Source organism: Phocoena sinus, chromosome 2 (assembly GCF_008692025.1).
Source record: "Phocoena sinus isolate mPhoSin1 chromosome 2, mPhoSin1.pri, whole genome shotgun sequence".
NCBI classification, from domain to species: Eukaryota; Metazoa; Chordata; class Mammalia; order Artiodactyla; family Phocoenidae; genus Phocoena; species Phocoena sinus.
Genome location: NC_045764.1, coordinates 101996866 through 102010751, shown reverse-complemented (window position 1 = coordinate 102010751; position 13886 = coordinate 101996866). Strand labels below are relative to the sequence as shown.

The following is a 13886-nucleotide window of genomic DNA, read 5'->3' as shown; positions in this document are numbered from 1 at the left end:
TTAGTCCTGAATATAACACTAAAGGCTGATGCAGGGGCAAAGGGCTATGATGGTGGGGCTAATGGTGGAGATCAGGGTAGTAGAAGAGTGAAATCAAAGAGATAGGGAAGCTTTCACTTCCATCTGTTACAGTTACAAATTCTGAATGCCATATCTTTTTGTTTTAAATTACCCAAATAATATATGAGTTTGCTCTAGTAAAAATATTGATTACATAATCCCAAGTTGGGGAATTCCCTGGCAGTCCAGTGGTTAGGACTCTGTGCTTTCACTGCAAGGGCCCAGGTTCAATCCCTGATCAGGGAACTAAGATCCCACAAGCCACGTGGCACGGCCAAAAAAAAAAAAAAATCCCAAATTCATTTGTATTTTACTTTGGAATGCATTTTGATTCTTAGGAAATGAGCCTATCTGACTTTGTAGGAATGGATTATATATCTTGAAACTATATATAATCTGATGCTTCCGTTTGGGGGAGATTAGAAAGCTGTTAATTCTCTTTGTCTCCATCTTAATTCTTTGCTGCTTCAGATTTTATTTTTACTGGGGATGGACAAAGATACCTCAGACTGATGCACACCAACCCAGATTGAACTGCTCACTCTTTCTAGCTTATTGGCTCACAAACTTTGGTTCAGGAACTTGGATTGAGATTAAGAAGTAAAGTGATTTGATTTTTTTTAATATCTTTATTGGTGTATAATTGCTTCACAATACTGTGTTAGATTCTATTGTACACCAAAGTGAATCAGCCATATACATACGCCCTCTTGCATCTCCCTCCCACCCTCCCTATCTCACCCCTTTAGGTCCTCACCAAGCACTGGGCTGATCTCCCTGTGCTATGGGGCTGCTTCCCACTAGCTGTTTTACATTTGGTAGTGTATATATGTCAATGCTACTTTCTCACTTCGTCCAAGCTTACCCTTCCCACTCCCTGTGTCCTCAAGTCCATTCTCTATGTCTACATCTTTATTCCTGCCCTGCAACTAGTTTCATCAGTACCACTTTTTTTTTTAGATTCCATATATATGTGTTACCATTCGGTGTTTGTTCTTCTCTTTCTGACTTACTTCACTCTGTGTGACAGACTCTAGGTCCATCCACCTCACTACAAATAACTCAATTTCATTTCTTTTTATGGCTGAGTAATATTCCATTGTATACATGTGCCACATCTTCTTTATCCATTCATCTGTTGATGGACATTTAGATTGGTTCCATTTCCTGGCTATTGTAAATAGTGCTGCAATGAACATTGTGGGACATGTCTCTTTTTGAATTATAGTTTTCTCAGGGTATATGCCCAGTAGTGGGATTGCTGGGTCATACGGTAGTTCTATTTTTAGTTTTTTAAGAAACCTTCATACTGTTCTCCATAGTGGTTGTATCAATTCACATTCCCAGCAACAGTGCAGGAGGGTTCCCTTTTCACCACACCCTTTCCAGCATTTATTGTTTCTAGATTTTTTGATGATGGCCCTTCTGACTGGTGTGAGGTGATACCTCATTGTAGTGTTGATTTGCATTTCTCTAGTAATTAGTGATGTTGAGCATCTTTTCATGTGCCTCTTGGCCATCTGTATGTCTTCCTTGGTGAAATGTCCATTTAGGTCTTCCACCCATTTTTTAATAGGGTTGTTTGTTTTTTTGATATTGAGCTCCATGAGCTGTTTGTATATTTTGGAGATTAATCCTCTGTCTATTGTTTATTTGCAAACATTTTCTCCCATTCTGAGGGTTGTCTTTTTGTCTTGTTCATAGTTTCCTTTGCTGTGCAAAAGCTTTTGTTTCATTAGGTCCCATTTGTTTATTTTTGTTTTTATTTCCTTTACGAGGTGGGTCAAAAAGATCTTGCCGTGGTTTATGTCAAAGAGTGTTTTTCCTACGTTTTCCTCTAAGAGTTTTATAGTGTCTGGTCTTACATTTAGGTTTTTAATCCTTTTTTTTTTTTTTTTTTTTTTGTGGTACATGGGCCTCTTACTGTTGTGGCCTCTCCTGTTGTGAAGCACAGGCTCCGGACGCGCAGGCTCAGCAGCCATGGCTCACGGGCCCAGCCACTCCGCGGCATGTGGGATCCTCCTGGACCGGGACATGAACCCATGTCCCCTGCATCAGCAGGTGGACTCTCAACCACTGTGCCACCAGGGAAGCCCTTTAATCCATTTTGAGTTTATTTTTGTGTATGGTGTTAGGTAGTGTTCTAATTTCATTGTTTTACATGTAGTTGTCCAGTTTTCCCAGCACCACTTACTGAAGAGGCTGTCTTTTCTCCATTGTATGTTCTTGCCTCCTTTGTAGTAAATTAGGTTACCATATGTGTGTGGGTTTATCTCTGGGCATTCTATCCTGTACCATTGATCTATATTTCTGTTTTTGTGCCAGTACCATACTGTCTTGATTACTGTAGCTTTGTGGTATAGTTTGAAGTCAGGAAGCCAGATTCCTCCAGCTCAATTTTTCTTTCTCAAGATTGCTTTGCCTATTCGAGGTCTTTTGTGTTTCCATACGAATTGTAAAAACATTTTTTTAATTCTGTGAAGAATGCCACTGGTGGTTTGATAGGGATTGCATTGAATCTGTAGATTGCTTTGGGTAGTATAGGCATTTTCACAATATTGAATCTTCCAATCCAAGAACATGGTATATCTTTCCATCTGTCTGTGTCATCTTTGATTTCTTTCATCAGTGTTTTATAGTTTTCTGAGTACAAATCTTTCACCTCCTTAGGCAGTTTATTCCTAGGTATTTTATTCTTTTTATTGCAGTGGTAAATGGGAGTGTTTCCTTAATTTATCTTTCTGATTTTTCATTGTTGGTGTGTAGGAATGCCAGAGATTTCTGTTCATTAATTTTGTATCCTGTAACCTTACCAAATTCATTGATTAGTTCTAGTAGTTTTCTGGTGGCGTCTTTAGGATTTTCTATGTACAGTATCATGTCATCTGCAAACAGTGTCAGTTTTACTTCCTTTTCCAATTTGTATTCCTTTTATTTCCTTTTCTTCTCTGATTGCCGTGCCTAGGACTTCCAAAACTATGTTGAATAAGAGTGGTGAGAGTAGGCAGCCTTGTCTTGTTCCTGATCTTAGTGGAAATGCTTTCAGTTTTTCACCATTGAGTATGATGCTTGCTGTGGGTTTGTCATTTGTGGCCTTTATTATGTTGAGGTGGGTTCCCTCTATGCCCATTTTCTGGAGAGTGTTTATCATAAACAGGTGTTGAATTTTGTCGAAGGCTTTTTCTGCATCTATTGAGATGATCATACGGTTTTTATTCCTTAATTTGTTAATGTGGTGTATCACATTGATTGATTTGCTATATATTGAAGAATCCTTGCATCCCTGGGATAAATCCCACTTGATCATGGTGTATGATCCTTTTAATGTATTGTTGAATTCTGTTTGCTAGTATTTTGTTGAGGATTTTTGCATCTATGTTCATCAGTGATATTGGTCTATAATTTTCTTTTTTTTGTGGTATCTTTTTCTGGTTTTGGTATCAGGGTGATGGTGGCTTCGTAGAATGAATTTGGGAGTGTTTCTCCCTCTGCAATTTTTTGGAAGGGTTTGAGAAGGATGGGTGTTAGCTCTTCTCTCTAAATGTTTGATAGGATTTGCCTGTGAAGCCATCTGGCCCTGGACTTTTGTTTGTTGGAATATTTTTAATTATGGTTTCAATTTTATTACTTGTGATAGGTCTGTTTATATTTTCTAATTCTTTCTGGTTCAGTCTTGGAAAATTGTACCTTTCCAAGAATTTGTCCATTTCTTTGTGGTTGTCCATTTTATTGGCATATAATTGTTTATAGTAGTCTCTTATAATCCTTTGTATTTCGGCAGTATCGGTTGTGATTTCTCCTTTTTCATTTCTAATTTTATTGATTTGCATCCTCTCCATTTTTTTCTTTATGAGTGTGGCTAAGGGTTTATCAATTTTGTTTATCTTCTCAAAAAACCAGCTTTTAGTTTTATTGATCTTTGCTATTGTTTTCTTCATTTCTATTTCATTTATTTCTGCTCTGATTTTTATGATTTCTTTCCTTCTACTGACTTGGGGTTTCTTTGTTCTTCTTTCTCTAGTTGTTTTAAGTGTAGGGTTAGATTGTTTATTTGAGATTTAAAGTGATTTGATTTTAAAAAGCATTTCTGATGGCCCACTGTAATTATTTTCATCTGCTAAAGTTAAATGCTGCCATATGATTCAACCATAACACAGGCCTCCCTCAGACTTTCCCTTTTAGTTCCTACAAGGCCACAAGGAAGGAAGCTTTCAACCATAGCAGAAGACGAGAAAAAGTAAGATAAAAGCAAAACAGGGGGGCTTCCCTGGTGGCGCAGTGGTTGAGAGTCCACCTGCCGATGCAGGGGACACAGGGTCGTGCCCCAGTCCAGGAAGATCCCACATGCCACGGAGCAGCTGGGCCCGTGAGCCATGGCCACTGAGCCTGTGCGTCCGGAGCCTGTGCTCCGCAGCGGGAGAGGCCACAGCAGTGAGAGGCCCATGTACAGCAAAAAAAAAAAAAAGAATAAAAGAAAAACAGGAATCAAATAATTTAAGACGTAAAACCATTGGAGGATAAATAAAATTTAAGTGAACTCTTGGAGGGAAAAAGCATGTTTTAAATCTTAAAGTTTTGTTAATATTACCAACAAACTTCTTTAAAATTATTTTTGGATTTTGTTGTTCTAATAGGTATGCAACTCATTAAAACGTTTGTATGATTCCTTTTTTTAAATATATATTTTTATATTTATTTATTTTTGGCTGTGTCGGGTCTTAGTTGTGACATGAGGGATCTTCACTGCAGCATGCGGGATCTTTTGTTGTGGCGTGCGGGCTTATTTCTGGTTGTGGCCTGTGGGTTTTCTCTCTCTAGTTGTGGTGCGTGGGCTCCAGGGTGCGTGGGCTCTGTAGTTTGCGGCACACGGGGTCTCTCATTGAGGTGCATGGGCTTAGTTGCCACACGGCATGTGGGATCTTAGTTCCCCGACCAGGGATCGGACCCATGTCCCCTGCATTGGAAGGCGGATTCCTTACCACTGGACCACCAGGGAGGTCCCATTTGTATGATTCTTATAGTAAGAGATTCTTGTATTGTTGGAAAAGTAACCTTAGAATTAGTGTACTGGAACACTCTTCTCACCTTCAAACCCGGGTTTAGGTTATATGAAATAATGTCTAAGAAAACAAACTTTTGTGCTATGAAGTACTAAGCTCCTAAGTTTATTTATTTATTTTTTAAACATCTTTATTGGATTATAATTGCTTTACAGTGGTGTGTTAGTTTCTGCTTTATAACAAAATGAATCATTTATACATACATATATTCCTCTTCCCTCTTGCATCTCCCTCCCTCCCACCCTCCCTATCCCACCCCTCTAGGTGGTCACAAAGCACCCAACTGATCTCCCTGTGCTATGTGGCTTAAGCTCCTAAGTTTAAATTATGGATTCAACATATATAGAGTTTATAACTTTTGGCCCGTTACTGAACTGTCCTTTGAGCCTAATTTTTCCCATTTGTGATATAATTCGTATCATTACTGTTATTGTTATTATACTATGAAAAAGCTATTTATTTTCCACATCTTAATTTTCCTATCTTTAAATTATGAACAGTAGTCTTCCTTCCTAAACTTTATGTTGGAATATGAGGATAAAGAATTTCAAGAATATGAAAACTTTTCCTATAGGATAGATTCAGTACTCAGGGTATTCATATTTAGATGATTTTGCTTCCTTTAATGAAAACCCCAAAAAAACCCCAAAACTTCTTCCATCAGGAAACCAAAAGTATCCAGTATATGGGGGAATTAATAAATTGCTCAGTTATAAAAAAAACCTAATATCTTGGCCCCAGTTGGAAATGCGATTAGAGTATAAACAGTTGGGTTTGTATTAGGAAAACTCTGTCCTGGGCCCTGGGCTTCTTTCCCTATTTGTTATTCCTGTTTGCCATGACAAGATCCCAGCAAGGGACATCTTGGTAGTCCTGCCTTTATTAGTGGAACACTAAAGGTTAATCAGCATATGTCCAATTTAAGTGTTTTGTATCTAATTTTCTACATTGATCCATCAAAAGGAAACTTCCATTAGACAGGGCATTGGCATTCTAAGATAATTTTCCTTTTTATAGATAAAGGAATAGAAACAGAAAAGAAAGGTTAATGTGATATGTTCAGCATCATATGGGATTGAAAATACTCTGAGTTTCTAGTTCTGTTTCCAGTTCTTTCCTAGGGGATATTGGGAAATGTATGGGAATGTCTTTGACTGTCACACTGTGGGGCACTACTAGCATTGCGACGGGGAGCCAGCGATGCTAAACATTCAGCAATTTGATGGACAGTCTCATAGGAAGAGTTGACCCACCCAAAATATCCATTGCACTGTCATTGAAAAATATTGATTTCCCACCTGGACTTCTCCCTGGGCAGTCAGGTGTCCTTTTCCCTAATTCTCTTTTCTTCTTTTTTTTTCTTTTTTTTTTTTTGCTGTACGCGGGCCTCTCACTGTTGTGGCCTCTCCCGTTGCGGAGCACAGGCTCCGGACGCGCAGGCTCAGCAGCCATGGCTCACAGGCCCAGCCGCTCCAAGGCATGTGGGATCTTCCCGGACCGGGTCACGAACCCGTGTCCCCTGCATAGGCAGGCAGACTCTCAACCACTGCGCCACCAGGGAAGCCCATCTTTTCTTAATAGAAGTTCTTCTGTAAAATTAAGTCCTTTGTGTTAGAGTGGCATGTGATCAAGTAATTTCTCTGGAAATAACCTGGTTTTGTTGGGATTTTTTTTGTTGTCATGTTGATGGAAAAGGCTGGACAAGAATCCTTCCGTTCTATCACCCGTTCCTACTACAGGGGAGCAGCCGGAGCACTGCTGGTGTACGACATTACAAGGTGAGTAACATCTGGTGGGTGAGAGGCAGATTCTTTCCTCTGTTCTCAGTACCTTTTTTATCTACTGAATCTAGTTAGAATGCTAAAGAGGAAAGGCCTCTCTAATATTTTTCTTTACACATATAATGTTCCCCCTTTTCCCATACATTTGGAATTGCTTTGGCATTTTGAAATAAGCCTTTGACCCACTTTCTAAACTTTTCTGCTGTAGGCGTGAAACCTTCAACCACTTGACCTCATGGTTAGAGGATGCCCGGCAGCACTCTAGCTCCAACATGGTTATCATGCTGATTGGGAATAAGAGGTAAAATTTTATTTGTATAAATAATAAGTACCAGGAGTCATCTAGGTACTCTGTGGACATTGGATCATTTGGGCCCTAAACTTTTTTAGTTTAGGTACATTTAGTGTCTCAGTTAAAAAAAAAAAATTATTGTGGTTAAAATATACATAACAGGGCTTCCCTGGTGGCACAGTGGTTGAGAGTCCGCCTGCCAATGCAGGGGACACGGGTTTGTGACCCGGTCTGGGAAGATCCCACATGCCGCGGAGCGGCTGGTCCTGTGAGCCATGGCTACTGAGCCCGCGCGTCCAGAGCCTGTGTTCCGCAACAGGAGAGGCCACAACAGTGAGAGGCCTGCGTACCGCAAAAAAAAAAAAAAATATATATATATATACACATAACATAAAATTTACCATTTTAACCATTTTTAAGTAGATAGTTCTGTGGCATTAAGTATATTTACATTGTTCTGTAACCATCACCACCATTCATCTCCAGAACTTTTTCATCTTCCCCGACTGAGACTCTGTTACCATAAACAGTAACTCCACATTCCCCATCCCACCAGCCCCTAGCAACCACCATTCTACTTCCTGTCTCAATAAAGTTGACTATTCTAGGCACCACATATAAGTGGAATCATACAATAGTTGTCTTCTTATTACTGGCTTATTTCATTTAGCATAACATCTTCAAAATTTATCCATATTGTAGCATATGTTAGACTTTCCTTCCCTTTTAAGGGTGGATAGTAGTCCATTGTATGTATTTACCACATTTTATTTATTCATCTATTGATGTACACTTCAGTTGCTTCTACCTTTTGGCTATTGTGAATAATGCTTCTTGTCAACATGGGTGTACAGATATCTGTTTGGGTCCCTGCTTTCAATTCTTTAGAGTATATACCCAGAAGTGGAATTGCTGGATCTTATGGAAATTCTGTTTGATTTTTTGAGGTACCGCTGTATTGTTTTCCATAGTGGCTACACCATTTAACATTACTACCAACAATGCACAAGGGTTCCAGTTTCTCCACATCCTCACCAACACTTGTTATTCTCAATAAATTTTCTAAGGCACCCATAGGCCAAAAGACATACCTAATAGTTTTGTTATTAAATAAATCTAAACAACATAACACGTATTTTTGTCATAACAACTAACTGAAAAATGAAAAACATAAATTAAAAGAAAAATAATTTTTTATTTCATTCTTAAATAACCATAATGACAGCACAGCTTCTCAAACCTTGGAATCAATATTGGACACTACCACTCTCCATTCCAAATTGATTTTAGTGCAGGGTTTGCTTTTTGTCACAGCAACTGCCAAAAAGTCAGCTTCGCAAAGATGTGCAAATGTTGAATGGGATCTGTCAGGATCTGATGGTGACATTGCCAGTTATATCAAGCTTGTAATTTATTTGGTGTTCTGATGTTGAGTGTTGCTGTGTTTCCCTTGAATATTTAAAGTAACCTGTGGCACCCTTGTGAGTTTGTAGAAGTGCCTAAGGTGCATCGTTTGAGAACTGTGGCCACAGACTAATTGTACTCATTTATTGGTTCAACCAATTTATGGAAAACCTGTTATGTCTTAGACATTGTGCCAGACCCTGAGTGTGCAAGGTGCAAACAAAGCCCTGCCCCCATTCCCATGGAGCTTACAGTCAATGGGGACATAGTTATTGAATATAAAATGATTTGTATCTGATTACAAATTATGATAAATGCAGCGAAGGGGAAGAAAAAGGGCTCTATAAAAAAGAGTACCAGGGTACTTATTTTTGATTTAGAGTTGTAATTTAAGCTGGAATCTGAAGGATGTGCAAGAGTCCAGTGGGCAAAGATTTTAAAAAGTATCAAATAGGGGTAAAAAGCTGTGTGAAAGCCTTAAACTGGAAAGAAGCTCGATAAGTTTAAAATGTTGAAAGAAACCTGGTATGGTTGGACTAAATCAGAGGGGAATGGTGCAAGATGAAGTTGGAAAAGAAGGCAGGGGCCAGATCTCATCATGGCACTTACTGATCTGAGAGAGGAGTTTGGATTTTATTCTAAACACAGTAGGAAGCATTTAAGAGTTTTAAGCAGAGAAGTAGCTTGATTAGGTTTTAAAAGATCACCCTGGAGGGGAGCAAGGGTTGACGTGGATCTCAGCAGCAGCAGTCCAAGTGAGAGAGTGGTGGATTAGACTAGGTCGATGACACAGAGAGAGAAAAGTATGATTTTAAGGTACGTTTTGGAGTACCTCGCTTTGGGGTGGATAGGGTATTTGGAGTGAAGGAGGAAAAGGTGTTAATAATGTCTTGGTTTTTGGCTTGTGCCATTTCTGGAGATGTGGAAGCTTGGGACAGAATCAGGACATTTCATTTTGATGTACTTCTGAGGTGCCTTTTACACATCAGAGTGGAAATGAAGAACAGACAAATGGACAAACTGATCTGGGGCTTAGAGGTGTGTCTGGGCTAGAGGTACAAATTTTGGACTGTTGCCATTTAGGGTTAGTTCTTCCCTGGTCTTCACAGAGCTGATGAATAATAAATCTACATTTTGTAGGTTTGTTGTTCTCTAATGGACTTACTCCTTGATTTTTTTTTTTATGGTGAAAAAGTGGAATCCTCCCAAATGAAAATTTCCAATTAGAAAAATGAAAATCAGGCAGTTCACCTTTGCCTTATTCTGCAGCCTTTTATCTTGTCTTGCATAAAGCCTTTGCATGCCACTTTATTTTTTCTCATTCCTTGGCTCTGTCTTCACATCCTCAGTATCACCTAATTTTTTTTTTTTTTTTCGGTACGCGGGCCTCTCACTGTTGTGGCCTCTCTGGTTGCGGAGCACAGGCTCCGGACGCACAGGCTCAGCGGCCATGGCTCACGGGCCCAGCCGCTCCGTGGCATGTGGGATCTTCCCGGACCGGGGCACGAACCCGCGTCCCCTGCATCGGCAGGCGGACTCTCAACCACTGCGCCACCAGGGAAGCCCAGTATCACCTAATTTTATCCATATCCCTCATTTCCCTGGTGGCAGGCTGCTACTTATTACACACATTAATAATGAGACTAGTGTGTGTTAAGGCAACTGTGTTCTCCCTATTCCTCGCTCTCTCTCTTCTTTCTTGTAGATTGATTCTAGTAAAGAGGAAGACGCTTATCACTATGGGATTTGACATCTGTGACTTTTCTACTTTCCAGTAACTGGAATTTCCCTTTCCTCTTCTTTCCTTTGCTTTAACTGGATCTCATTCAAAAAAGCAGCATAAGGCATAGACCTTGAGTAACTAGGGGGCTTGCCTAACCTCTTATAAACCTTTTTCTCTGTAATAAGAGTAAGGTATTATCCTCAACCATGCAGCAGCTGTCAAGAATCTGATCTGAAGAATATTTTCCAAGAGGCTACAGAAATCAGTAACCCTATACAAGGAACATCATGCAGGATCTACATTCTTTATGGATTAACTGGCAGTTGAAACAGCTATGGGATTCTTTTAGAACAAGAGTTTCTTCTTTCACTTGGATCTTTTTTCAGTTTTCTCCCCAATTAATCTCTTGCAGTGACTTAGAATCCCGTAGGGATGTGAAGAGAGAAGAGGGGGAGGCCTTTGCTCGGGAGCATGGACTTATATTCATGGAAACGTCAGCCAAAACAGCCTGCAATGTTGAAGAGGTACTATTTGGGAAAAAGTAGGGAAAGTTTTCAGAGATTATACCATATCTTTGTCCTTTAATTCAGAATTCTCTTCCCTTATAAGACATGGGTAAGAAAAGGATGTCTTACGGTCATAATGACCATATGTCTCCCTTTAAGGGAATTTTTCCATTTCTTTTTCCTTGATTCCTAAGGCTTTACTTTTATATTAGGTAACATTAATTGGTAAGTGTGGATTGACACTACTGTTATTTGTAAATCAGTAGAACTAATGGATTCTACTTTAGTCATTCGTAAGCCTGATACTGACTGTATCTTCAGTAATTAACTGAGAAGAGAGCATGTTTGTTTTATTTGCAGAGGGTACCAGCCTAGGAACCCTAGGTATATCGTGTGTCAGTACCAAAATACCGTAGAATCCCCTTTTTCTTTTTGAAACTACTCTCAATGGCTTTTACAGGGCCTTTGGGGGACCATCTGTATTTTTACTCCATTCTCCTAATATTTCCTAATTCACCTTTGAAATCCAAATAGGAATAATATTTGTATTCTCTTTTCTTAATCTCTCTACCTAAACTTGAGCCTAATACTATGGTTTATGTTTCCTTTAGGCCTTCATTAACACAGCCAAAGAAATATATAGGAAGATCCAGCAGGGTTTATTTGATGTCCACAATGAGGTGAGATAGGGTGGGGGTCTGACAATTAACTTTGCTTTGTCTTAAACAGGATAGGAAGCTCCCTAGAATGTAAGCACTTCCTATCTAACATGATACTATTTGAAGCTATGCCAATTCATACTTGATTTTTTTTTTTTTTATGTAGGTACACAGAAACCTGTCATCCTTTTCGTTTTTTCTCAAGTCTGAGACCCAGAATGCTTAAAGAGATTATTAATCGGTGATCTAAAAGGTTTATACGTTATGGGAGATTTTCTCAGTTTTTTACTATTTTTACTATTTTTTACTATTTTTTACTATTCCAGAGCTTGGGGAAGTGTGATTCTTAATTGCTCAGTGCGGCCATTTCTATAAAGCAAATTTGGGATCAAAACAGAAAAAGGGATTATATGCTAATATGCTGCCACTTCTCTTTTACCTCCTCTTACTCTTAACCTAATCACATCCTGATTCTGCACATAGCTATGAAACTTAAGTATAACAGTCACTTTAAAAATGGGCACGAAAGCCACTTCTGGTCATCGATAATACCAGAGCTGGTCATCTCATCTTCACTGTCACAGATTACTGTTCCACAGCAGTCTGGCTAGAGTGCACGGTTACCTGCCAAGGCCATATCTACTTCTAGAAAATGTGATTAATGATTTCTCCTTTTACCCCTCTCCTTTCTCCCACTTAACTTTCACACTGAGGTGGGAACTACTGCCTCTTTTCTTCTACAGGCAAATGGCATCAAGATTGGCCCCCAGCAGTGTATTTCAACGTCAGTGGGACCCAGTGCCTCCCAGCGGAGCTCTCGTGACATGGGGTCCGACTCTGGCTGCTGCTGAACATCTGGCCTGGACTCTTTTTTCCTTCCTGGAACAGCTTCAGATCAATAGGCTTAAAGAAAGAGGTCTTACTTGCTTTGGCTGAGAAAAGCCTCTTTTCAAGGTGTGATGTTTTGCCTTTCCACTTAAAGACCAGGGGAGAATTTGGGCCCTTATTGACCTGTCCTTCTTCAGGGACGTGAGCATTCCCTATAGATTAGGGCTCTTCTCATCCTTCTATTTTAATTTCTAAAATGTTAGGATCAAAGCTGATTGTCATGGTAGTTCAAAAATAAATTCTTTTATAAGCATATACAATCTACTCCCCACCAAGAATTAGTAACAATGGTCTAGGACCTTCTGCTTGAGCACTTGAGATTACTGGGATCCAGCTGGCCTTTTGACCATAGATCCTCAGTCCTGGGATTTCATTGAAATTTTTCACTTGCCACGTCATAAGATGTGTTGCAGATAGTGGTTCCTTCTACTTGAACTGCTCAAGGATGCTGAATACTTCTCCATCATCCCATTACTAGTTTCTCTGTCTTAGAGTAACTATAAAATTTTGAAAGCAGTGGAGTTGCTCCTGGACCTGTAGCCACTTACTATCATTACCTAGAGAAAACATCTTTCCCTGTTCATTTTGTTTTAGGGACCAGACCTAACATTCGTAAGTCAGTGTCTTTCACCAAATAGACTCCTACTGTTTCATCACACACACTTCTTAAGAAGACCAATTTAGACTTTCTATTGTAGTCAAGCTAATCTGCTTACTGGACATGGCATATTTGCTTCCACTCCTATGCCTTTGCACATGCCCTACTCTCCACTAACATTATATTCAAAGTCCACATTTTTTTCCTTCAGAACGCCTTCTTTGACCTAGGGACTTCTGAACAATTATTGACATAGTACCTTTTAGCTTTCATATATTGTTTATTCATATGTATATTTATTTGTATTTATGTTGCTTTGTAAATATGTTTTATAGTAGCTTTGTGTGTGGAACCTGTCTCCCCATGTAGGTTGTAAGCTCCTTGAGAGTAGTAACCGTGTTATCCTTTTAGTTTTGTAAAACGCTTCCTCCACCATTCCTTCGGTGCCTAGTGCTATTCCTGTGATCACTGAATTTGACTGACATACTTAAAGACCTGGAACAGGTTTATCTTAGGCTGCAGAGGAAACAAAAGGCCTTAGCGTCATCTCTTTGTAATTCTATCTCAATCTCTTCCACCTGCTTACCCTGGATTCTATATTGCTCTTTTCCCTCTCCTCTCTCTCCCTTCCCCGGCCCTTCACCTCCATTCCATGCAGCATACACTAAGGCTGCCTGCTTCCAAGCAGTCAAATGAGTGGATACTTCTCCAGCCATTCTCCTTTTCAAGAGCATATAATTCTATCCTAGTCAGCTTTGCCTTAGCTTCACTAATCATGCAGTCTTCTGGGCCAGTTGCTATATCATTTTGACTTGATGTCCCATTCTCTTCCACAGCACTGAGGTCTCGTGAATTTTCCTCATTGTTTTTGTTGTTGATGAATTGTTTCATAATTAAATATATGCATGTATCCAA

At 39.5% G+C, this 13886-nt stretch overlaps 1 protein-coding gene across 3 annotated transcripts in view; it reads left to right on the top strand.

Annotated features, from left to right (window-relative positions):
• The window catches only part of RAB2B (RAB2B, member RAS oncogene family), a 17029-nt gene extending 3143 nt beyond the window's left edge, over positions 1-13886 (top strand). Inside the window, exons 4-9 of one of the 3 annotated variants that reach the window (XM_032622763.1) lie at positions 6816-6898; positions 7110-7202; positions 10733-10844; positions 11438-11506; positions 11652-11738; positions 12229-13886. In XM_032622763.1, the coding sequence (XP_032478654.1) occupies positions 6816-6898; positions 7110-7202; positions 10733-10844; positions 11438-11506; positions 11652-11711 (417 nt within the window). In that variant the 3' untranslated portion in view covers positions 11712-11738; positions 12229-13886. Of the gene's footprint in view, positions 1-6815; positions 6899-7109; positions 7203-10732; positions 10845-11437; positions 11507-11651 lie in introns of all 3 variants that reach the window. The other 2 variants (XM_032622761.1, XM_032622762.1) reach the window with 2 other exon arrangements.